This window comes from Oncorhynchus clarkii, chromosome 18, assembly GCF_045791955.1.
Source record: "Oncorhynchus clarkii lewisi isolate Uvic-CL-2024 chromosome 18, UVic_Ocla_1.0, whole genome shotgun sequence".
In the NCBI taxonomy this organism is placed as follows: Eukaryota; Metazoa; Chordata; class Actinopteri; order Salmoniformes; family Salmonidae; genus Oncorhynchus; species Oncorhynchus clarkii.
The window spans coordinates 37,944,318-37,969,126 of record NC_092164.1 but is presented as its reverse complement, the minus strand read 5'-3'; the positions used below and the strand labels follow the sequence as shown (position 1 = coordinate 37,969,126).

General features: G+C 42.9%; 2 protein-coding genes across 5 annotated transcripts; both read right to left on the bottom strand.

The window, feature by feature from the left end:
- Window positions 1–925: 925 nt before the first annotated feature.
- LOC139372615 (vesicle-associated membrane protein 2-like) lies at window positions 926–9,419 on the bottom strand. Its single transcript, XM_071112385.1, has 5 exons — window positions 9,130–9,419; window positions 8,061–8,178; window positions 6,445–6,603; window positions 3,505–3,556; window positions 926–1,321 (listed from the first exon to the last, which is right to left on the bottom strand). Coding segments are annotated over exons 1-5 (348 nt in total). The 5' UTR covers window positions 9,132–9,419; the 3' UTR covers window positions 926–1,304.
- A 4,542-nt stretch (window positions 9,420–13,961) lies between these two features.
- Window positions 13,962–22,902, bottom strand: LOC139373434 (non-homologous end joining factor IFFO1-like). 4 transcript variants are annotated; one of them, XM_071113920.1, is made up of 9 exons: window positions 21,590–22,902; window positions 19,214–19,274; window positions 17,789–17,884; window positions 17,424–17,564; window positions 16,948–17,132; window positions 16,517–16,637; window positions 15,836–15,937; window positions 15,156–15,286; window positions 13,962–14,525 (listed from the first exon to the last, which is right to left on the bottom strand). In XM_071113920.1, the coding sequence occupies exons 1-9, from the start codon at window positions 22,603–22,605 to the stop codon at window positions 14,363–14,365; spliced, it is 2,016 nt and encodes a 671-aa protein (XP_070970021.1). In that variant the 5' UTR covers window positions 22,606–22,902; the 3' UTR covers window positions 13,962–14,362. The 4 variants fall into 4 exon arrangements, with proteins under 4 accessions (XP_070970021.1, XP_070970019.1, XP_070970017.1 ...); XM_071113918.1 differs by having other exon boundaries at window positions 15,836–15,940; window positions 16,948–17,129; window positions 21,590–22,898; XM_071113916.1 differs by having other exon boundaries at window positions 14,135–14,525; window positions 15,099–15,286; window positions 15,836–15,940; window positions 16,948–17,129; window positions 21,590–22,898.
- Window positions 22,903–24,809: the final 1,907 nt, after the last annotated feature.

Below are 24,809 nucleotides of genomic sequence, written 5' to 3'. Positions count from 1 at the left end.
GTCCCATTATGGAACTTTGAGGATATATGACATACTAGTAATATAATAGGATCTCTATGGATAGAACCCACAAATAAGCAGATAAGATTGTTGGTTTAGATGTGTGCTTGAGTTCTTATCTTGCTGGAAAATCACTTGCGGCCAAGTTTCAGCATCCTGGCAGAGGCAACCATGTTTTTTGGCTAAAATGATCTGTTACTGGGTAGTTCAGGATGGCATTAGTTTTAATCAGCTAACTTACTTTCAGGGGATAAACTAGGTGGCAATATCCAAATATTGGTTGATTTGTTAGTCATCTATGGCTACCTGGTCTCAGACCATTTCTTAATGTTCTGTACGTAAATCTGAACCATTCCATTAAGTATGATATTTTACATCCGCGCAGATTGTCCACTAAAGTAAACTGGGTGAACTATATTATTTCCCTCTGTTTACTGTCATAAACCTACATGGGGGTGTGTTTAGTACAGTGTAGTCAAAGTGAAACTCAATTTCTCATATCCTGTTGTCCGTCTTTGCTATTACTGTATCTTTTTACAGTGACGTTAGATTGGAGGTATATGGGTCTTAAAGGAGAGAAACAAAGGATATGTGGATATCAAAAGACCACTATAATACCTAACAAGTTAGTTCACAAGATGTGCATATTAATTTGAAAAACAGAAGAGACAATCATTGATTGAAAAAAATGGAGGGAAACTCATTCAACATGGAGCGATCGGGGTTCGTTTTTGAAACAGGATTCATTCTCCCCCTTTGTTCCAGCTCTATAACTTTTGTCCATGTGGTCCCCCTGCCTTTTCCCCCTAAATATATCAGAGAAGTCCATGCAGTCATTTAAATGTTATAAGCATTGTGCAATCACAAATTGTCCCTTGAAGGGGGAACGCACAAATGGGGGGTGAAGAAAGACAAAAGACTTGGAGAGAGCGCCAAAAATAGAATAGATACTTTATTGTCCATTTTAAAACAGAAGTTGATTGATTTTCTGTCACAATACCCAACCTTACACACGCACACCCACAAGGTCCGGGGAAGCACAGCGTCAGCCACCGAGCAGTGCCGCCAGAGCAATTGTAGGGATTAAGTGCCTTGCTCAAGGACACAGCGGCAGAGAACAACCGTGAGGATAGAAGAGGGAGAGGCACTGCGCCGACGTCTACGCGTGCATGGTGGTTTTCAGGTGGAAGGCATTGGTAAGAAGAGAGGGATGAAGGAGGGGTCAAGGGAAGGCAGGATTCACATGTGGATTTGGCGGCATTTCAGTCTCTCGCCTTGCGCTTGCTGTCCGTGAAGAGGCCAGCTCAATAATAGAAATACACTGCAAGGGAGAAGATGAAAGAGACCATGTACAGAGCCTTCGGAAAGTATTCAGACCCCTTCACCTCTTCCACATTTTGTTACGTTACAGCCTTATTCTAAAAGTGGATTAAATTTTTTTTTCTCATCAATCTACACACAATACAATCTATACACAACACAATACCCCATAATGTCAAATGTTTTGCAAGTGTATTAAAAATTAAAAACAAATGCCTTTATGAGACTATAAATATTCAAAGACTTTACGAGACTTGAAATTGAGCTCGGGTGCATCCTGTTTCCTGTTTCTACAACTTGGAGTCCACCTGTGGTAAATTCAATTGAATGGACATGATATGGAAAGGCACACACCGGTCTATATAAGGTCCCACAGTTGACTGGATGTCAGAGCAAAAACCAAGCAATGGGATTGAAGGAATTGTCTGTAGAGCTGCAAGACAGGATTGTGTCGAGGCACAGATCTAGGGAAGGGGTACCAAAACATTTCGGCAGCATTGAAGGTCACCAAGGACACAGTGGCCTCCATCATTCTTAAATGGAAGACGTTTGGAACCACCAAGACTCTTCCTAGAGCTGGCTACCTGGCCAAACTGAGCAATCGGGGGAGAAGGGCCATGGACAGGGAGGTGACCAAGAACCCGATGGTCTCTCTGACAGAGCTCCAGAGTTCCTTTGTGGAGATGGGAGAACCTTCCAGAAGGACAACCATCTCTGCGGCACTCTACCAATCGGGCCTTTATGGTAGAGTGGCCAGACGGAATCCACTCCTCAGTAAAAGGCACGGGACAGCCCGCTTGGAATTTGCCAAAAGGCACCTAAAGGACTCTAAGACCATGAGAAACAAGATTCTCTGGTCTGAGGAAACCAAGATTGAACTCTTTGGCCTGAATGCCAAGGGTCACAAAATGGAGGAAACCTAGCACCATCCCTACGGTGAAGCATGATGGTGGCAGCATCTAACATCTCTGGAGAGACCTGAAAATAGCTGTGCAGCGACGCTCCCCATCCAACCTGACAGAGCTTGAGAGGATCTGCAGAGAAGAATGGTAGAAACTCCCCAAATACAGGTGTGCCAAGCTTGTAGCGTCATACTCGAAGACTCAAGGCTGTAATCGCTGCCAAAGTAAAGGTTCCAAATACTTATGTAAATGTGACAGGTTTTATTATATGTTTGCAAAAATGTCTAAAAACCTGATTTTGTGTTGTCATTATGGGGTATTGTGTGTAGATTGATGAGGGGAAAAAAATATTTAATCAATTTTAGAATAAGGCTGTGACGTAACAAAATGTGGGGAAAGTAAAGGGGTCTGACTACTTCCCGAATGCACTATAAATATCACAGAGTAAACAGTTGTTTTCTACTTTTGACATCAGACTACAGTCTATAGCGATACAAAAATAAATGTGCATGTGTTTCACAATTTCACAAAGTCAAGTGAAGCAGACTTCGTCTGTAAGTGAAAATGTATACTGATCAAAAAATATAAACGCAGCATAAAACAATGGCAACGATTTTACTAAGTTACAGTTGATATAAGGAAATCAGTCAATTGAAATAAATAAATGAGGCCCAAATCTATGGATTTCACTCGACTGGGCAGGGGCACAGCTGTGGGTGGGTCTGGGAGAGGCCCACCCACTTGGGAGCCAGGCCCAGCCAATCAGAATGAGTTTTTTCCCTACAAAAGGGCTTTATAACAGACATAAATACACCTCAGTTTCGTCAGCTGTCTGGGTGGCTGGTCTCAGACAACCCCACAGGTAAAGAAGCATGATGTGGAGGTCCTAGGCTGGCGTGGTTACATGTGGTCTGCGGTTGTGAGGTCGGTTGGATAAACTGACAAATTTGCTAAAACTACTCAAATTTGCTAAAACGTCTCAAAACTTGAGACATCTGTGGCATTGTGTTGTTGCTAAACTGCAGATTTGAGTGGCATTTCATGCTGTTTAATGCTGATATGCCACATGTCAGGTGGATGGATTATCTTGGCAAAGGAGAACTGCTCACTAACAGGGATGTAAACAAATTAGTGCACAACATTTCATAGAAAAGCTTTTTGTTGTGTATGGGAAATTTCTGGGATCTTTTATCTCAGCTCATGAAACATGGGACCATCACTTTACATGTTGCGTTTATATTTTGATTCAGTATAGATATATATATATATATATGGTACTTACAGAAGACAACTCCAACACATATGACTCCTATGATTCCCATTATTATCATCATCTGAAAAAACAAACAAAAAAAAAACTATATAAAACCTTCAAATATGAACACTTCTATATTATCTCTAACACATTTCTGTATCATGTTTAATCTGGAGAGGGCTGAATCTAAAATCCCTTCAATGTTACTTACTTTCTCATCATGACAGCTGTAACCTTGCTCTTTGCATATACACTACATGACCAAAAGTATGTGAACACTTGCTCATCGAACAACTCATTCCAAAATCATGGGCATTAATATAGAGTTGGTCCCCCCTTTGCTGCTATGACAGCCTCCACTATTCTGGGAAGGCTTTCCACTAGATGTTGGAACATTGCTGCGAGGACTTGCTTCCATTCAGCCTCAAGAGCATTAGTGAGGTCGGGCACTGATGTTGTGCAATTAGGCCTGGCTCGCAGTTGCCGTTACAATTCATCCTAAAGGTGTTTGATGGGGTTGAGGTCAGGGCTCTGTGCAGGCCAGTCAAGTTCTTCCACACCGATCTCGACAAACCATTTCTGTATGGAGCAAACTGTTGGGTTTCCATGGCCAAAAAGTTGGAAGCACAGAATTGTCTAGAATGTAATTGTATGCTTTAGCGTTAAGATTTCCCTTCACTTGAACTAAGGGCCTAGCGAAAACTATGCTTGGCCATGGAAACCCATTTCCACGCTTCAGAACTCGCCGGTCCCGTTCTATGAGCTTGTGTGGCCTACCACTCCGCGGCTGAGCCATTGTTGCTCCTAGACTTTTCCACTTCACAATAACAGCACTTACAGTTGAGCGGGGCAGCTCTAGCAGGGCAGAAATCTAACAAACTGACTTGTTGGAAAGGTGGCCTCCTACGATTATGCCATGTTGAAAGTCACTGAGTTGTTCAGTAATGCCAGTCTACTGCCAATGTTTGTCTATGGAGATTGCATGGCAGTGTGCTCGATTTTATACACCTGTCAGCAGCGGATGTGGTTGAAATAGCCAAATCAACTAATTTGAAGTGGCATCCACATACTTTGTATATATAGTGTATATTGCTTGCTGTTGCTTCTCTCCATCTCTCTCATGGTTATTTACAATGAACAGTAGATCAGCTACTGATTATAAACAGATCAAACTGTAGTGCGTCACAGGCCGGGATTCAATCCAAGAGCAGCGGACTGGAAAGTCGACCTTTTTAAAGGCAGCTGATCATCTTCGCAGTGGCAGACCACGTGTAACAACACCTGCACAGGATCGGTACAGCCGAACATCACACCTGCAGGACAGGATGGCAACAACAACTGCCCGAGTTACACCAGGAACGCACAATCCCTCCATCAGTGCCTAGACTGTCCACAATAGGCTGAGAGAGGCTGAACTGAGGGCTTGTAGTCTGTTGTAAGGCAGGTCCTAACCAGACATCACCGGCAACAACATCACCTATGAGCACAAACCCACCATCGCTGGACCAGACAGGACTGGCAGAAAGTGCTCTTCACTGACGAGTTTCGGTTTTTGTCTCACCAGGGGTGTTGCTGAGTTTAGAAACAAAAGCAGTATAATACTGCTGCAGATCGTCCCATGTGGATTATATGCCAAGAAGACGTAAGCATGACTATGACACTACTGCAAGCCAATCATCAAATCACATTCCTTTCTAAAGACCTTTTTACATCAGCAATAATAATAATAATTCAACTTCAGAGAGAGGTTAGCCGTGATGAATATTATATTAGAGCCGGCTCTGTAGAGCATGAGAGGAGAAAAATACAAATAACTATTGGGGCGGAGACTGGAGGACTGAGATTATACAAGGGGATCGTGAGCGAGAGGGCAAAAGAGAGAGAGAGAGAGAGAGGAAGCGAGGGTTAGTACATAACAGAGGAAGAGAGGAATAGAGGGAGCATTAGAGTGAGAGGGAGAAAGGGATGAGCTGTAGGGGTTACATCACGAGTCGAGCCACAGCTGAGTTTATAATCCTGCACCACACTGTAATCCAGATTGGGATTTCTAACCACTCCCCCTCCTCAATGGACACACGTGATTGGACGGGCGACGGGACAGCCATCTGTGCTCAAAAGCAGAGGGGGGTGGTTGGGGGTTGGTTGAGAGGGTTTATAAATTCATGCTGTGAGAAAGGTGGATTGAAGCATGGTTGATAGAAGGATCTACATTTTGTGTCTAGTAATTCAATCCGTATCGCCAAAGTTCAACGTTACAGTGTGATTGAAATTTCAAGACAATGTTCCCATGTTAGTGGCTGCATTCACGATAAAAAAAACGTTGCATATGTCGGCTCAACTGGAAATTCCCGTTACATTTCTATCGTGCAATCTGTAACACTTCAGCAATACAGAGTGAATAGAGCCCTAAGTGAGGTCACAGGACAAAGGAGAAAACAAAGGCCTAAGATGGTAGTTGTAGGGGCAAAAGGTCACATAGACTGGCAGGATTTGCACTTTTGGGAATGTTCTGTTGGTTTCATATTCTGTTGGTTCCAGGTAAACTCAGTCAAGCGCAGCTAAAGTGAAGCATTTCAAATACTATGTGAACCTAGGTCTGATATGTTGGAGAGCGAGTGCTCTCTGTATAGGGACATCATTTGTATAAAATGGCTGAGCACTGGAAATACCCCAATACCTTATCATGATATACAGTTAGTGTGTGACTGCCATGCTATGGTAGCCTGCACTATGCAAGCCTACGCATAAAACAGCAAACTCACTTTATAATTAAAGAGTGACCTATGTGAAGGTTATTTCACAAATGACTCCTGCTTGTGTGAAGAGTTGCATGAGACCTGAAGACTTATGTTAGCCCCCTGAAGTAATGCCTAGGCGTTAACTCAGAGGGCTAATATTGACCTGCGGCGCGCAGGAGAACCGGGTTTGACCCCAGTCGGTCACATACGCACACGCACAAACACGAACCTTGAGGTTTTTCCACCAGTACTTGTTCTTCAGCTTGGCAGCACTGCTCTCGAACTGTGAGGCACCGGCTTGCAGCGCGTCGGCCCTGTCGTCCAGCTCCGACAGTCTCTGATCCCTCTCCAACACCTTGTCCACGTTCACACGCATGATGTCCACAACCTATAGGAGACAGGAGTAAAAAGGAGTGGACAGTCGGCATCATGCTAGTTTGGCTTTAACAGACCTCAATACTGTATTCTTATTGATGAAGAAACCTACAGGTATCTGCCAAAATAAAGGAAACACCAACATAAAGTGTCTTAATAGGGCGTTGGGGCACCACGAGGCAGAACAGCTTCAATGCGCCTTGGCATAGATTCTATACGTGTCTGGAACTCTATTGGAGGGATGTGACACCATTCTTCCACAAGAAACTCCACCATTTGGTGTTTTGTTGATGGTGGTGGAAAACGTTGTCTCAGGCGCCGCTCCAGAATCTCCCATAAGTGTTCAGTTGGGTTGAGATCTGGTGACTAAGACGCCCGTGGCAGATGGTTTACACCATGTTCATGCTCATCAAACCATTAGTTACCAAGAGTTCCCTGTGGGGGGCATTGTCATCCTATGGGGGCATAGCCATGGTAGCCAAAATAATAGCCTGCCCAACGTTTATTTATACATGAGCCTAAGCACGATGGGATGTTAATTGCTTAATTAACTCCTCAACCACACCGGTGGGGAAGCACCTTCTTTCAATATACTTTGTAGCCCTCATTTACTCAAGTGTTTCCATTATTTTGTCAGTTACCTGTAGAACGTCTGCAGTAGAGGATAGCAATTGCCCCGAATGGTCAGGAAATCAATTCTGACAGAGTAGAAGTAATGTGAACTTTTAACTGCTAATGTCAGTGATGTACGGTAGATGGTAAGGACAGGACAGAGTCGACATTACCCAATGACCAGGTAATCAATCACGCCTGATCAGAACGGATGTTGTGAATCGTTGGTTGAACGCTACGGTATTTCAATAGCAACGTTTTTACCTCTGTGGGCCCTCTTCATCCTCATTATGGGGGATTACAAAGGATGTGTAAACCTAAACTTTAAAATGTTGATGTGACTCACACAGATGGCTAGAGAATGCGTCAGGTCGTCTCTGTGATCAGTGTTTTCCGCCCCAATATTTTCAGCCCCCTCTCACAGACTCGTCCCTCTTTTCTTCGATCATTCTTCCTTTTATGGACCACTCATCCTTTAATCCCTTCCTGCCTCCCATCACCTTGCCCATCTTCTCCACCTAGGACCCCCGTCCTCCCATCGTTCTTGACTTTGATTTTCTCAGGAAACAATTGTCATCTTACGTCGTACTACAGTAAAGAGAGTACCCTTTATCCTTTCATTCTTTCATCTCTTCTTTCCCCTGGCTTCATCCTTTCCTCCTTCCCTCTATTCATACCCTTCATTATCGTCTCATCCCACCTTCCACCTGGTCTTTATAATAGTTTGCTTCACATATACGCACTCTGTACATCCCGGACAGATAAAGGTTGCTTACATGATTGTCTAAATAAATGAATCGCACTGACATATCAAAAGGGCAACACTTTTAAAAAACGGCCCTATTCTCCGAGTCTTACCTCGTCCACCTGTGCCTGTGTCTGCTGTAGCCGTCGGTTACTGGTGAGGTTGGGTGCTGCGGCCGAAGGCCCCCCCTCTCCCTCAGCGGCTCCCGAGGTTCCTGCGTCTGGGGTCGACCTGCGGAGAGAGAGGCATTATGTTCCTAACAACAGCAACTGTGTACCTGTTTGACATTTTACTGCTAGTTAGAAACTAATATCATAACCTTTTTGCTGCTAGCACATAGACTTTGATTTGTATCTGATCTTGCTAAGCCATATAGTAAGTAGGCTATACTAGCATTAGCATCTAAGTGAAGAATAACTGAAGTGGGCCTCTTCAAACACTAACTATTAATAAGCAGTTTTTGTCAGTTGTTTTTATATATCTGCTATGGTATACAATTGTCCATATCATGTTTAAACTATAAAAGCAAATCATATCATCATGTCTGAGCAAACTCTGACCAAACAACCACTCTGGTTTTGATTTGGTACAGAGCCTGTATTAGACAGGCTTGATTTCCACTGGCAAAATGGAGAGGGATTAGTGGGGGAAAAAGCCATGAAGGCTGCTCTTAACAAAGATGGATGCATCTTGTTTCAGATAAACAAGCCAGGCAGAGTGCAAGTGACCGAGTAGATTAAAAAAAACTATCAAAATGATTTTTTTTTTAAAAACACTACAACACTTCAATAAAAGCCCATATGAAGTTGAGCACAGTGATGAATATTGACTGAGTCATTGATGAATGAGGCATTCTACCATTGATATGGTGAGACTGACAATATATTGAGAGACATGTAAGCCTAACGTTTCATTGTAATAGGCCTGCTTTCTGTGATGTATTTGATTGTTTCGGGTAGACTATTGGAATACTAAAATAAATATACAACCGCAACTATTTTAATAGCGCTTTAGTTTAGCAGGACCTTAACCCATAATTCCATTTAGTTGACAACACCAAAACAAACACTTTCTCTAACGTCCTAAAATCATTGTTTAACACACCGTATCAGACACTATTTTAGAAATACATCGTATACATTTAGCTGGATTTAAAAACAGGATATAATTCAGTTTACTCACATGTCGATGGTAGCTGCTTTATAATAAATAATCCGCTTTCAAGGGAGAGAGGAGAGGGAGGGCTCGCACAGTGAGAGAGAGCGAGAGAGAGAGAGAGAGAGAGCGAGCGAGAGAGAGAGACTATAGCTATGTTTGTGAAAGTAGTACTATCCACAGACAAGGGAACGATTGGTTCAGTACTCCGTATGAATCCAGACGTCTTCTGTCACTTTGGTCTAATTTATTCCAAACTCTCTGCTGAAACAACTGCGATGCGCCGCCTGTGGATAATGTCGTTGAGCCTTTGACGCACGACTCGCAGTCGGCAGGCACACAGAGTGATGCAGCAGGTTCCCTTGTATGTGACCGTCCCAATCGATGGTTGTAAAAACACTTATATTTGAAGTCAAAACTCTAGATCCAAAGTTTTGGAGCGATATAGTCGACTATTGAAAAATATAGCCAATGGAAATGATCACTTGTTTCTGAGAAAAAGTCTGAGACAAGTGCGCTCTCTCAGAATTTATAATTCCATCAGAAAAACTACAGCTGCTCTGACTTGCTTTGTTTCGGTTATCTCAGACCAATGATGCTTGAAAGTAACTCATGTCAGCTTCTAAGAGTAAATCCACTGGAAAACAGAAATGTAGCTAGCTCAACATTAAGTGAGTGAGTGTGCGTACATGGGAGTGAGTGCGTCTGTGTGCTGGTTGCTTCGAGCTTATGCATAAGCAAGAAATCCCGTTTAGGCAGCAGATCACTATGAAGTTGAGGTCATCTGTAGTGGTCACGTAGCAGAAAGCCTCTCCAGCAATGACTTCAAAGTAGAGTCATTCGTTCCTTGTTTGGCTTTTAGGAAAAATCTAAATGGAAAGCGAATTATAAAATAATTAGGGAGTATGGGCTTGAGGGGGGGGAAATTCTGTCATGGAAATGAATAGAAACAAACAAACTCCAGGGACCACAGTCTCCTTCAAGATATTTTATTCTGTACACCACTTCCATTAATACATTGACAGATTGTTTCCAGAAACATAGAGGTTGATCAGTAACACAGATACAGTGTACACACAGTCCCAGATCAAATATAATGGTCTCACAGGAGTACATGTCATAGTTTGCAACCCCTTAAATCATTCTAATCTTCCTCTACAATGCTGCTGTTTGACAAATTCAGATAGGAAAAAAAAATCACCTGCGTTTCAAATCATGTTGAGACTGGACATGTCATGTTTAACTCTGACCACATACAATCGTGTTATTTCACCGCTGTTACTAATATTCACATTTCAACAGATGGATTTATTTACATTTCGATTTTTTCAAAAGTTTACTTGCTGAGCTTCTGTACACAGTTGCATGAAGAGGTATGGTAGTCTATTGGTCGCTATAGTGATAGAAGTCTTCAGACTGCTTTTGCTGTGTGGCTTGCTTCTTTCTGTACATTCGTCTGTGTTGACTTATTTTGCAGTAAAGATTAGAGAAATGACTAGGCAGACATTCATGTTTTTATCATATGAAAGATATGTTTTGAATCCCCAGAGAGGTTGAACAAGTAAACTCTGAAACAATTCCTGCAATTGTTATAGACAGACATACACTACATGGCCAAAGGTGCAGTATGTGGATATCTCTGTTTATTATCATCACGTATAGGCCTATAGATGTCTCCTTTTTCCACGCATTTCTGGAACTTTGGCTACCAGATATGTGCCTTTTGTGCACTACTTGCAGATGCTACACTAAATGACCAAAAGTATGTGGACACCTGCTCGTCGAACATCTCATTCTGAAATCATGGCCGGTTACATGGAGTTGGTCCTCCCCCCTTTGCTGCTTTAACAGCCTCCACTCTTCTGGGAAGGCTTCCCACTAGATGTTGGAACAATGCTGCGAGGACTAGCCTCCATTCAACCACGAGAGCATTAGTTTGGTCGGGCATTGATGTTGGGAGATTAGGCCTGGCTCACAGTCAGTGTTAAACTTCATCCCAAAGGTGTTCGATAGGGTTGAGGTCAGGGCTCTGTGCAGGCCAGTCAAGTTGTTTAACACCGATCTCGACAAACCATTTCTGTATGGACCTCGCTTTGTGCACGGGGGAATTGTCATGCTGAAACAGGATAGGGCCTTCCCCAAACTGTTGCCACAAAGTTGGAAGCACAGAATCGTCTAGAATGTCATTGTATGCTGTAGCGTTAAGATTTTCCCTTGAACTAAGGGGCCTAACCCGAACCATGAAAATCAGCCCCAGACCATTATTCCTCCTCCACCAAACTTTACAGTTGGCACTATGCATTGGGGCAGGTAGCGTTCTCCTGGCATCCGCCAGACCCAGATTCATCCATCGGACTGCTAGATGGTGAAGCGTGATTCATTACTCCAGAGAATGCCTTTCCACTGCTCCGGAGTCCAATGGTGGCGAGCTTTACAACACTCCAGCCGGCATTGCGCATGGTGATATTAGGCTTGTTTGTGGCTGGTCGGCCATAGAAACCCATTTCATGAAGCTCCCGACAAACAAATATTGTGCTGAAGTTGCTTCCATGGGCAGTTTGGAACTCGGTAGTGAGAGTTGCAACCGAGGACAGACGATTTTTACGGCTGAGCCGGTGTTGCTCCTAGACGTTTCCACTTCACAATACAGTTAACCTGGGCAGCTCTAGCAGGGCAGAAATGTGACGAACTGACTTGTTGGAAAGGTGGCATCCTATGACGGAGCCACGTTGAAAGTCACTGAGCTCTTCAGTACGGGCCATTCTACTGCCAATGTTTGTTTATGGAGATTGAATTGCTGTGTGCTCGATTTTATACACCTGTCAGCAACAGGTGTGGCTGAAATAGCTGAATCTACTCATTTGAATGGGGTGTCCACATACTTTTGTATATATAGTGTATAGATGGTTTAGCCTACTGCTAAGGCATTCCCAAGAGTCAATGTGAATGTTTAAGATACACATACACATATTCATACTGCCAGAAGTAGTATATAACCCATCAATTAGACCCATCAATTATAACCCATGAATTAGATTCTGCGCAAAGCAGTGTATTTCAGAAACTCACAATGTGTCATTTTAAACCCTGCACAAAATAATATCCACAGAGGTAACCTACATACATGCACACCAACAGGTATACTAGCTTTTTGTGTATCCATGAGAACACCCAAAGACACTCTCAATACAATGGGACACCTTTTCAGCCATACTGTCTGAAATCTCTTTCTGAAATATCTTACATGGCTTCGTCTTCACAGTGTACACTTACATGTTATTTACATTCAGTAGGCTAACAGCTAGTGAAGATGTTATATTTGAGCATTTGAACACAGCGTCACAATTACTGTTCAACACAGATCATTTTGTGCAACTTTAGATGTGGACATTTACAAAACTGTACAAAGTAGGGGGACATGTTTTTACAAGACGCGTTCAGACATCAATAAACAAAGGAGCTAGGCCCGATCGAATCGTGTGGTTGAAATTTAAAGGTCATTTTCAATTGAGCCGAGATGAGTAGCGTTTACCTTGAATGTGCGGTCTCCGCGAACACAGAAACCTTTGAATGTCAATCGTGCGATAAACGCCGATCTTCTGCGCTGATTGAATCGAGCCCTTAGATAGGATTGTTGTTTACGTTTTCCTCCAACTGTAAACATTGAGCATGTTCAAGTGCAATGAAATGTTGCTACAACCACAGATCTCACAAAGCAAATGGTTAAACACACTCGGTGGTCTACCTGTGCTCAGATAAATGAAGGTCGCGCGCTACGTAAAACTTGTCACCGTTCCCGAGTGACCTTGAACGAGCTCCTAAAGCAGTTATTCGCCCGCTAGCATTATGTTTTATCGACCTGAACAGGATTAATATCACACCAACAGGTATACTAGCTTGTCCCTTTGTCCGAGGCCTTTAAACTCATACCTCTTAGGCTCTCCACTTTTTAAAAGCGCCGCAAACGGCAGTCTGATTCACCGTTGGTTAATCAGAGAGCCCCCCCCCCCATTGCAGGTGAAGATGAATTCATTGCTGACTGGGTATGTTTTCACTTGCATTGAGTGAGCGCTTTTATAGGACGCGTTTATGTGGGTTGTGATATCAACACTATCCACATGCAGTATGCTCCTATGTTTGGTTCTAGTTTGGGATTACAGCAATGTGCATGACTGTACAAAGCTAATGGTCCCAATGGTTTTCTTTTAACTCTAAACTTTTGAGAATAATTATATCGATGGCTTTTGTGAATTGTCTTTGCAAAACGACTCAATATTATGCTGGGCATTTCATCTAAAAAAAAAAAACATCTCAACTGTCATACTTTCATTGTTGCAATTGTAATAGAAAATAAATAGCAATAAAAATAATTTATTTATTCATTTAAAAAAAAATACTGTAGCTATCTGAATTTCAATGAGGAATGAAAAAGGGCTGAAATAAATAAAGTGCATGAATATGTAACCAAGCAAAGTAAATAACAAAGTTGTGAACCTCTCTGTTAATAACATGTTGTGTCCATACGAATGTTGTGAACCTCTGTTAATAACATGTGTCCATACGAATGTTGTGAACCTCTCGGATAATAACATGTGTACATGTGAATGTTGTGAGATTGATTAAAAAGGCTTTACATCCTTGAATCTTTCTATATGCTTCTCAGAAATTGTATCCATACTTTCAAAAATGGGGAAAATGGAATGAGAAGGATATTAACTATAAAGAAAATCGATTTTCATCGATGGCTATCAACAGCTAGGCCCTTTCCTTTTAGAAAACTGTAAATGTTCATTTTGTTCAGATGTGACAGACTGCTAGATAATGACTTATCCTGTGACAATGTTTTGCCAATGGTGCACTTTTTTTTTGTTTGCCTTCAAAAATTCTGCTGATGTTTCAAATCTGTAACTGCAATGTAACATAAGGCATCTATTCCACAAAAACCGTGTGCAAATTGTTTTCGGTTGAATCTTGATACATATAGCAAGATCAATGGGCAAACTTAAACAAAAAAGGTATATATTTTGATCGTTCATATCATAGAAATATCACAATGTTAAGAAATCCAATTGATTTCCTTTTCTAAATGCCATTTAGTCCTATCAGATTAGGTGTTGTAATAACCTGAACCACAAGAGGGCAGTGGTGACTTATGGCCCTGGAAAGAGTCTGCTGGCTTTACATCATTTATGGCAAAAACAAATGTAAACAACAGCACTATCCAGACTATGGTACATCTACAGGGCATCATCAGTAAGGATTAGGACTTCCTCCATGGTAAGTGAGGGACCGTACCACTATTAACCTTGGTGTCACAGTAGGGTTCATCACTTTCAGAGTCTGCGGGTGGGGACACCTTACTCCTCTCCTTCTCTCCGTCATCAGAGTCCTCCATGGCCGCAGTAACGAGAGGGGGAGACTTCCTGAAAGGGAAACGGCGAGGCGGAGTCAATACAACTGCCAATGACCTTGAGACAAGACGACCCGAACAGTCCGTGCTCATAGCCTGGTCCCAAAGCTGTTTGTGCCGTCTTGCCAGCCCTTATGGTCATTGGCGTTATAATGACCATAGGAGATGGCAAGACGACACAAACAGATCTGGGACCAGGCTACCATACTCACAGACAGGTCAATGTAATGACATATGGATTCTATCACTATCAGCACAGTTGGGAGAATTAAAGAGTTAACCTGTACTGTAACATATGTGTAATAGATGCATCCCCAGCACATATTTCACAAAATTAAGAATTGTATTTCGTTACATGGGTTATTGTTAGATGATTACGAATGAACCAGGTGCTTGGCATCACCCTGCGAGAGGATTCAGTTACAGCATAGATCTCATTCCTCTTGTTATCTTCCACCTCTTTCTGGTGTCTAATACCAGCCGTATCTCTAGGTATCTCTAGGGTAACTCTTTGACTGTTTGGATATCTCAGACAAGTATCTCATACTGATATCTCATACAGGTATCTCATACTGATATCTCATACCTAGGGTATCTTTTTGAGCGTTTAGAGTGTTCAGCACCATGCGGAGGTGTCTGATACCTGTCTCCACTCTGGGTGATGAGTCTCCTGCACGTCTCCATCTGCACATCCAGGCCTCGCTTCATGGAACACATCTCCATGTACTCGTGCAGGTGTCGGTTCATGTCACTCTTAGCCGTGGCCAGCTCCAACTGCGGGGAACCAACGTAAGACATTCGCTCCGGTTTGAATTGTCACCAGAACATTACTTTTTTGGAGTAATGAGGGCCAGGATCTTTGCAAGTGCAAAACCAAAGGCTGCAGTCATATGCATAAATATTTTTTTTATTTTTCGGTGTTTGCTTTTTGGTTGATTGTATTTGTACTTAGCAATGAATTTAGCAATTTAGCGAATAAGAGGACGACTTCTGGAAAGGAGCTCTATTAAAAAAATAAAGAGACTATACTACCTTCAATTTGTTACTTCAATTTAACTTATCATCTGCACAGGAACTCATTTCAACAGTGACTCATGTAAGCATATGGAATGGCCGTCTTGTTTATTTCCATAATATAATAATCCCAGAGAAACTTCTATGTATTTATGGCTCTGTTTACAGCAGTGCTTCATCGCTCTCTGCAGGCTTTATAAATAGCCTTCTCATTGCCGCATAGTCCTCATATTGTACAAATAGCAGCGGGAAAACTGGTACTTAGAGAAGGGCTTTGTTTGTGTGAGTGTGTGTGTACGTGTGTCTCACCTCGATCTGGTCGATGGTCTCCTGATACTCCTTCTCTCTGGTCTGGAAGAGGGACTCTGTGTCCTGTATTACCTTCTCTATGGACTCCTCCTGCTGCTGTTGCTGCTGTGTGTGTGTGTGTGTGTGTGTGTGTGTGAAAGAGAGCGAGAGAGAGAACATTGTTTTGTGCTAATTTGCCTAATATGAATGAGATGAAAAGAACTTCAATCAGTATATGGAAATCTAAAACACTTCTCATCCATTGCCCTGCCTCTTTTTTCTGATATTGTCTACAGATTTTTTTTTAAATTGTCACTATTATTTAAATTGTCCACTCATGACTAACCAGATTGTTATTGGGAATGAGAATGACTAACAGTACCGGGGTAAATCAAGATAATTGTGTGTGTGTGTGTGTGTGTGTGTGTGTATGCTACCAGCTTATCTACATTACACTGTGATCCAGGGATCAGGACATGCCAATGTCACAGTCGTACATGCAATGTGTTAAGTAGGACACAGACACACAGATACGGCAGCCCAACCATAAGAATGATTGACAAGCAGGAAGTACAGTGGCTTTTGTTAAAGCATGCCCATTAACACAGTTTTGGGATCAGCTCCTAACATGAACCATTACATTGGTAAATACATAACTGATCTTAGATCAGCCAGTGTCTAGCGGCAATTATAGTGGCTTACCTCCCCCTGTGTCTCCACTGCCCCCAGAGTGTATCCTGGGAAATCCTCCCACAGCAGCAGAGTCTCCTCAGTCTCCTCCCAGGCCAGGCTGTCACAGTCGTCCTCAAACTCACACTCCCTCCTGCAAGACCAACAATAGTATGGCTTACCAGTTGTACATCTATTTATAGTTCACTGGCCGACTCTGATCCACTCACATCTTACAAGCGACAGACTCCAGTCCTGGAGATCAGCAGTGTGTAGGATTTTTATCCAGCTCAAACTCTTAACAGTCCGGATTCAAATAACCACGGTCTGAAATTTAGACCACAAGCTTTTGAATCAAGTGTGTTTAGTGCAGAGTGGCTCTCCAGGTGTGACGTTGGAGACTTCAGCAAGACCTCGATTGCTGACCATAACCTACATAGTTAAAGAGCAGCCAGAGAACTCACAACTGGTTCAGCATCCTCTGCATTTCCTCGTTGATCTGATTGGCTGACGTGCTACACGACTCCTCATCCTTGCCCGCCTCGCTCTCAGAGATGCTGGTTGGTTCGTCCCCGTCACCGCCTTTAACCGATTGGGCCGCCTGTTTCCGGGGCCGGCGGGTCAGAGTGGAAGGAGGTGTGGCCATCTGCTAGATAAAGGTGTAACAACTGTGTAATAGCAGTGCAATAAAGGTGTAATGAACATGGTTATTAAGGTGTAATAACACAGGTGTGAGTTGACCTAGAAGATATGAGTGGACTTGCCTCCAAAGATTTGGTCACGCGGTCATTATACTAATTAGCTAGAATTAGCTTACCCTGGAAAAATCCTACACGTAACCATTACAGTGGTAAATGCTAAGTTGTACTTAAATCCGTGTCTAGGGGCTACTTAACAGATAGTGTAGTCAGTAGTATAGCGGCCTATGAGCGGTCCTGACCTGGAAGATCTGGATCATGTCTTCACAGTTCCTCTGCTGGGCCACATCACACAGGCGAGCTGTGATGTCGATGCGTCTACAGATGTCCATGTCCACCTTCATGGCTTTCTCCTGGATCTTACTGTCCAGATCCGACAGGTTCTGATAAAGAGAGCGAAGAGCAAGTGACACTCGCAAAAGGAAATATGTGTTCCCAAATCTTCTTTGTATTTTTCAAAGACATTTCCGAAGCAAACTGTACCAATACCATAAAAGTATTTTGCTCGAGATTTTGTAACTCAAAAGCGAGTGGGACTACTTTTGAAGTATACAAATCTCAACAACTTTTGTGGTGAGCTATTCCAACAGTGCTACGAGGGACTCACGTTGCTCATAAGGCTTTTGAAGAGGACCAGCTCAGCTTTCAGCTGTTTCACCCTGAGGGCCAGCTCATCCTGACACACCTCACTCTCCTGGAGGTCCTGCACACACACACACACACACACACACACACACACACACACACCCCAAGAGCCTAATTTGCATAGCACTTATGACATAACATATATGATTATGAGTATAAGTACACCAAATCAACAAAATGGGTGGCGTATTGTATAGTTCATTTGTAGTTCTTTCTAGCTAAAGTTACAAAATACACTCTCTACTGCTGCTTTCCAATCAACCCAGCTGATCTGAGGTGGAATCATAATGTTAGTGTGAGATATTAAAGGGATCATGTGCAGTTCAAACAATAACAAAGCAGCCACCCGCCGCCACATTTTTAGGTAAACAGCTTAGGGATGGGGCTGGAGAAATGTAACCAATATCAAATTCATAAACAGCGCTATGGACACAAGGACTGACCATCCATGAGCTCAAAATGATAGTTTAACCATGTTTTAAAGCTATACAGGGGCTGTTTACAATGACATTGTTTACAAACAATGGCGTTAAACACGCTTATGCACTGAACAAAAATATAAAGACGCATCATGCAACAATTTCTAATATTTTGCTGAGTTACAGGTCACGTAAGAAAATCTGTCAATTGAAATAAATTCATTAGGTCCTAATCTAATCTGGGTGGGCCTGGGATGCCCATAGGCCCACCCACTTGGGAGCCAGCCCAGCCAATCAGAATATGTTTTTCCCCCAAAAGGGCTTTATGACAGACAGAAATACTCCTCAACACCTCCATCGCTCTCCCCTCTCTGATGATCCCGCAGGTGAAGAAGCCAGATGTGTAGGTCCTGGTCTGGTGGCTTATGGTAGAGAAATTAACATGAAATTCTCTGGCAACATATCTGCAGTCAGCATGCCAATTGCACGCTCCCTCAAAACTTGAGACATCGGTGGCATTGTGTTGTGTGACTAAACTGCACATTTTAGAGTGGGCTTTTATTGTCCTCAGCATAAGGTGCACCTGTGTAATGATCATGCTATTTAATCAACTTATTGATATGCCACACCCGTCAGGTGGATGGATTATTTTGATAAAGGATCAAATTCTCACTGACGGGGATGTAAACACATTTGTGCCCAACATTTGAGAGAAATAAGCTTTTTGTGCATATGGAACATTTCTGGGATCTTTTATTTCAGCTCATGAAACATGGGATCAACAGTTCACATGTTGCTTTCTATTTTTATTCAGTGTATTTTGGGTTCTGAGGGGGTTAGACAGTTGGACTAAGTTCATGAGGTATTTATAGGTTTTATTATTCAAGAATTAATGGCTTTATATCATGAATTTAAAAAAAATGTATGTAGCAGATTGCACTTTATCATTGACACAGCTAAGGGCTTACCTCCTCCAGCTCAGCCACTTTCTCCTGGAGGTCCACTCTGACTGTGTACTCTTCCTCCCATCTATTGAAACACACACACACACACACACACACACACACACACACACACACACTATTGTTGAGAACGGAGATTGATGGGGGAGTCATCACACTCCATCATCACTGTCTCTTCTCTTTTAGGAACAGTATTGACGTCAGTATTCACTGTTATAACGACACTGCTTCCAGACAGCCAGTGTCAAAGACGCAAAGATACTTCCACTTAGACACCCAATTTTAGCAGCTCAATCCCACAATTGCCATTATTGTCTACTAGGGTACTCCAGAACCTCAATTATTGCAACCATCTGTGACTGAGGGTAGATCACTTTGTCAAATGCCCAAAATAGTCAAATAATAACACTGGTTACAAATACCAGAGAGACAGAAATCAGACAGAGAGCCTAATACCATTTACCACAAGCTACAGTGTTGTGTTCATGCGGTTCAATAAAGTTTGACGGTGTTTGAATCCATGTTGTGTGCCTGATCTCCCTTACTCAGCTGTGTTACGCAACAGATGCAGTATACATGTAGAGCACGCGGCTGCGACACTTACAGAAGGTGAGAAGTGGTCTAACCCAGGAGGGCGCATGTGCCATATTGCACATTGCCTATACGCACTGTTATCGGTCTGCTCAAGTGGGGGGATGCAGTGTATACAGTAGCCTGTTTTTAATGGTATACTTGGGCAGCCTATACTGCAAGTTGTACAAGCCATTAACGGTATACACTTCATAAATTGAATGGAAAATTAGGTTCTATTCCATCTTCCCACAGCCCCCTGGAAACTCATTAAAAACAAACACCAACTGTCTGATATTGCATTGTTATGAGAAAGTTGCTTTTCAATGAGATCCGAGGCAAATGATTGGAAATGTTTCCCTGTTAAGCCATTTGACCTTCTCCATAAAAGAGAATTAGAGGAGGGTGTTTCGACTGGCAAGTCATAGAGGCTTGTAATCTGAGAGAGATGACGCTGCCTTGTCGCCATTAACATTCAGACAGTGGACTATAGGGAAGGTTACCAGTGTCATTTAGTGATGTCCGCATCTTCTCACGGATGCTGCAGAGGGCGAGTGGCCGTACGGGATGGGTAGAGGGGGTGTGTGAGAGAGAGAGAGAGAGAGAGAGAGAGAGAGAGAGAGAGAGAGAGAGAGAGAGAGAGACAACAGAAAAGAGAGTTTGTGTGTGTGAGAGAGAAATAGTGGGAGCGGGAGGTGAGTGAAAAAGAGAAAGAGACGGAGTGAGAGAGAGAGAGAGGAAGAGAAATAGGGAACGTGAAAGAGAGAGAGAGAATAATGTGGAGAGCCTCTGGTGACACCACTAGCGGTCACAGCTTTCAGCACAGTGCTGCATTGCAGGTGCTGAGACAAAACGCAGAGGGGCGGAGGAGGGGGAGAGAGATGGGGGAAGGCCATTTAAGAGACAAAAACAAGTGTACTGCTGACTTCACTCCAGCCCTCTCTAGATAATCCTCCTATTGGATAAGAGATTGGCCAATGCTGTTCTTTTAAATGCTGTGCTCAACTATGTTTGAACTATGATCCCCTACAAGCCTATAGTGAAGCCTTGTGATGCCATATCATTTGGGGAGTACAGGGGCAATTTGAAGACAAAAGTAGAGCAGCTAAAACACTTCCAAGATTTACAGAGTAACCAGAAGCCATCTTATGGAGGATGATGACGAGGATGATGATGGATGACGACGACAAAAACAACAGAACCGATGTCTCTTAATTTCAACTCAGCTCTAAGCTACACAGTACTTTTGCAGCATGAGCATCAGCTGGACAACCCCAGAGCCTGTAATAAAGCTCTGCCTTATATTACAAGATACGCATGCAGCTCATCTAGACCTTGCATGGTGATGTAATGTTATTTTCTTGGGTTCTGGGGGTGTTATTTGGTATGAAGAAAGCAAAAACACTCAACGGTTGAATGGGCTCAAAATAGGCTATGGTTAGTTGAGATACATTGCACTCCACATTTGTAAATAGGAGAACCCACTGTAAATATCTCTAACGCAATGATTTTGATGGTTTTCTATTCCTATTCTGACAAGACGTCGGCAGAACGACACTGAGGTGTTATGGACATGTAGCTATAAAACAGGATCACTGATTAGTAGACTAGAGCAGGGCTGGAACAAAAGCCTCCACACCCCTTCGCTCTCCAGGAGGAGGGTTGGCCAATCCTGGGCTAGGGGTGTTGCCCTAATAATGATGGGCTAGAGAAACAATAAATGACATCACACATCAGTTCTACAAGTGACAATAACATTGGCTTAAGGACCCAGATCTTTAACCATGATACTCCAGACCGCCTCATCCATACCTGCATTTATACTCATCCCTCTCTCGTTTCACCTTGCCCAACACGTTGTACAGGGCCCGTATCTCAGGGGTGATGGTGTCGATTTGAACACCAACGCCGTCCGTTTGGGCACAAGGCACACCCATATCTGTTACGCGCGACTCCCTCCCCGTGCCAAACCTGCGGTCGTGGTTGTAGGACCAAACGGTGCCGGGAAGGAACCGGGGAGGCGGGTTAGTAGACATACCAGTCCCAGAACTGACATATTTCTCGTTAATGTTGGATATAGGGTTGGAAGTATCAGTAGGGGTTAATAAAGGACTGAGGCAAATATGTGGAGTGAGTTGGTTGGAATTGAGGTTGGAATTCGAGTCAGTCAGAGTCGAGTTCCTAAATACTGATTTGCTGTTGGACTCAAAGGAGGGAGTTGTAGGCCTGTTGAGTGATGGAGAGAGAAGACCCCCAGGCAGGTATGCAGAGTTATTAACGTTCTGGAGTGGGATATGTCCGGGCCTAACTGCGATGGGCCCTACGAAACCAGTCTGGACTCCCATTTCCTTAGTCAATGGCTTTTTCCCGTGTCCTTCTGAATTGTCCTCATTGTTTTCCAAAGCCTGTTGAAGCTGCTTCTCCAAAGCTTTATTCCGACGCTCCAGTTCATGAACTTTAGCCAAAAAGCAACGGAAGCGCAAATTCAAGGTCTTGAGAACACTGATGTTGGAACCCAAGTCGTTACGCAGGGCCATCGCTGCGGGGGGCGGCGGTGCACGGTGCATGTTGTTCTGGTGCAAATAAGCGAGTCCTGAAGGTGGCAGCGAATTTATGTCCAGGCCAGATATGCCATCTTGTCCAAACCCGTTGTGCTCGCCCAAGATGAAGCCTGAGTCAGCTGCACCGTATGAGTCTAGGCCTGTCATGGAATAATCAGAATGGCTCCCCATCTGGTTGTGCTGCTGTTGTTGAACCAGGAACGCGTTCTCCCCCAATAATGGATTCATGCTTGAGTATGAAAATCTGAAATGCTCAAAATCAGGCATCAAAACAGACTTCTTAATTTAGCTTGAAAGCTAACTGCTGATGATAAATGGCCAACTTGCTCTAAAACTATCCCTAAATAGCCTTAACCTATGACGACTTAGCTTATGCGTTCCACCAAGACATAATAAGAAAACCGAAAACAAATCAAATAATTTATAGGCTATAGGTAAATAGGTGCTATTAAACAAGTAGCCTATTCCAGGTCTTAAAATTAGACGCGCCAGTGATGGAAAGAGCCGCAGCAATCAAGCGGTGAAGGCTACGTAAGCTACCTGGCTGGCCACAGTGCAACTACTAACTTTGGCGTAGGAGATAAGTCTCTTATGTGCTCCGACGTCCTCAAGTGACGCTGAGTGTGCCGTAAAACTCCTAAATTGTGAGCCATTTTCGATTGGAATAAAGAATTGAAACAAAATAATTGAAACAAATAATAATGCCATTGGTGTTAAACACACATTATGATATCAATTAAAAGTGTCGGGAAATTCACTCAAGCCAAGCAGTAGCCTATCCAAAGTGAGGATGTCTATTGCGCGTTTACTCCAGGCATGGCGGTAGTTAAAAACCGCAGTACCCTGTTTATTTCTGCCTGGCCCTCGTCTTGACTGCACGTTTACATCAGCAAAGATCGTGTGTAAAAGTTCTCTGCTCATATTGTCTAAAAGCTATGGGCTACTACTGGTTTATTGGAATTTTTGGGCCGTGTTTTGTGCAAAAGTAAGCCTCCACATATGCTACACATGTACATATACCCCCCAGTTATTCACTGTTGAAGTAAAATAACAATTGCTCACTCACTGAAAATCTAGATATACCCTTGAAACATGCTTAGATACCATTAGTTTGAAAAATAAAATAATCCCCTCACAGTTTTGATCCTTTAAAAACACATTCACAAAATGCATTTTTTTTTGTCAAATCCCTTTCATTTTAAAATGACACAGAATACATGGAATTATAATGAACATGAACATATGCAGTAGTAGTCAAAAGTTTGGCACACCCACTCATTCAAGGGTTTTCCCTTATTTTTTACATTGTAGAATAATAGTGAAGCCATCAAAACGATGAAAAAACACATGGAATCGTGTAGTAAACAAAAAAAGTATTAAACAAATCAAAATATCTGCTATATTTGAGTTTCTTCAAAGTAGACACCTTTTACCATGATGGCAGCTTTGCACACTCTTGGCATTCTCTCAACCAGCTTCATGAGGTGACACCTGGAATGCATTTCAATGAACAGGTGTGCCTTGTTAAAAGTTCATTTGTGGAATTTCTTTCCTTCTTAATGCATTTGAGCCAATCAGTTGTGTTTTGACAAGGTAGGGGTGCTACACAGAAGATTTGGTAAAAGACCAAGTCCATATTATGGCAAAAACAGCTCAAATAATAAGAGAAATTACAGTCCATCATTACTTTAAGACATGAAGGTCAGTCAATCAAGAACCTTGAAAGTTTCTTCAAGTGCAGTTGCAAAAACCATCAAGCGCTATGATGAAACTGGCTCTCATGAGGACCGCCATGGGAACGGAAGACCCAGAGTTACCACTGCTGCAGAAGATAAATTCATTAGATTGCAGCCCAAGTAAATGCTTCAGACTTCAAGTAACAGACACATCTCAACATCAACTGTTCAGAGGAGACTGCGTGAATCAGGCCTTTATGGTCGAATTCCTGCAAAGAAACCACTACTAAAGGACACCAATAAGAAGAAAAGACTTGATTGGGCCAAGAAACACAAGCAATGGACATTACACCAGTGGAAATCTGTCCTTTTGGTCTGATGACTCCAAATTTGAGATTTTTGGTTCCAACCATTGTGTCTTTGTGAGACGCAGAGTAGGTGAACAGATAATCTCCGCATGTGTGGTTCCTACTGTGAACCATGAAGGAGGTGGTGTGGGGGTGCTTTGTTGGTGACACTGTCAGTGATTTATTTAGAATTCAAGGCACACTTAACCAGCATGGCTATCACAGGATTCTGCAGCAATACGCCATCCCATTTGGTTTGCGCTTAGTGGGACTATAATTTGTTTTTCAACAGGACAATTACCCCAAACACACCTCCAGGCTGTGGAAGGGCTATTTGACCAAGGAGGAGAGTGGTAGAGTGCTGCATCAGATGATCTGGCCTCTACAATCACCCAACCTCAACCCACTTCAGATGGTTTGGGATGAGTTGGACTGCAGAGTGAAGGAA

Excerpts from the sequence above, each read along its gene's own strand:
- LOC139372615 (XM_071112385.1), bottom strand. Across the intron at positions 6,604-8,060 it reads CACAGGCACAGGTGGACGAG|GTTGTGGACATCATGCGTGT; the intron begins GTAAGACTCGGA and ends TGTCTCCTATAG. Across the intron at positions 3,557-6,444 it reads ACTGGTGGAAAAACCTCAAG|ATGATGATAATAATGGGAAT; the intron begins GTTCGTGTTTGT and ends TTGTTTTTTCAG.
- LOC139373434 (XM_071113916.1), bottom strand. The coding sequence starts at position 22,605 with ATGCCTGATTTTGAGCATTTCAGATTTTCATACTCAAGCATGAATCCA. Across the intron at positions 17,885-19,213 it reads AAGTGGCTGAGCTGGAGGAG|GACCTCCAGGAGAGTGAGGT; the intron begins GTAAGCCCTTAG and ends GTGTGTGTGCAG. Across the intron at positions 15,941-16,516 it reads CAGTGGAGACACAGGGGGAG|CAGCAACAGCAGCAGGAGGA; the intron begins GTAAGCCACTAT and ends ACACACACACAG.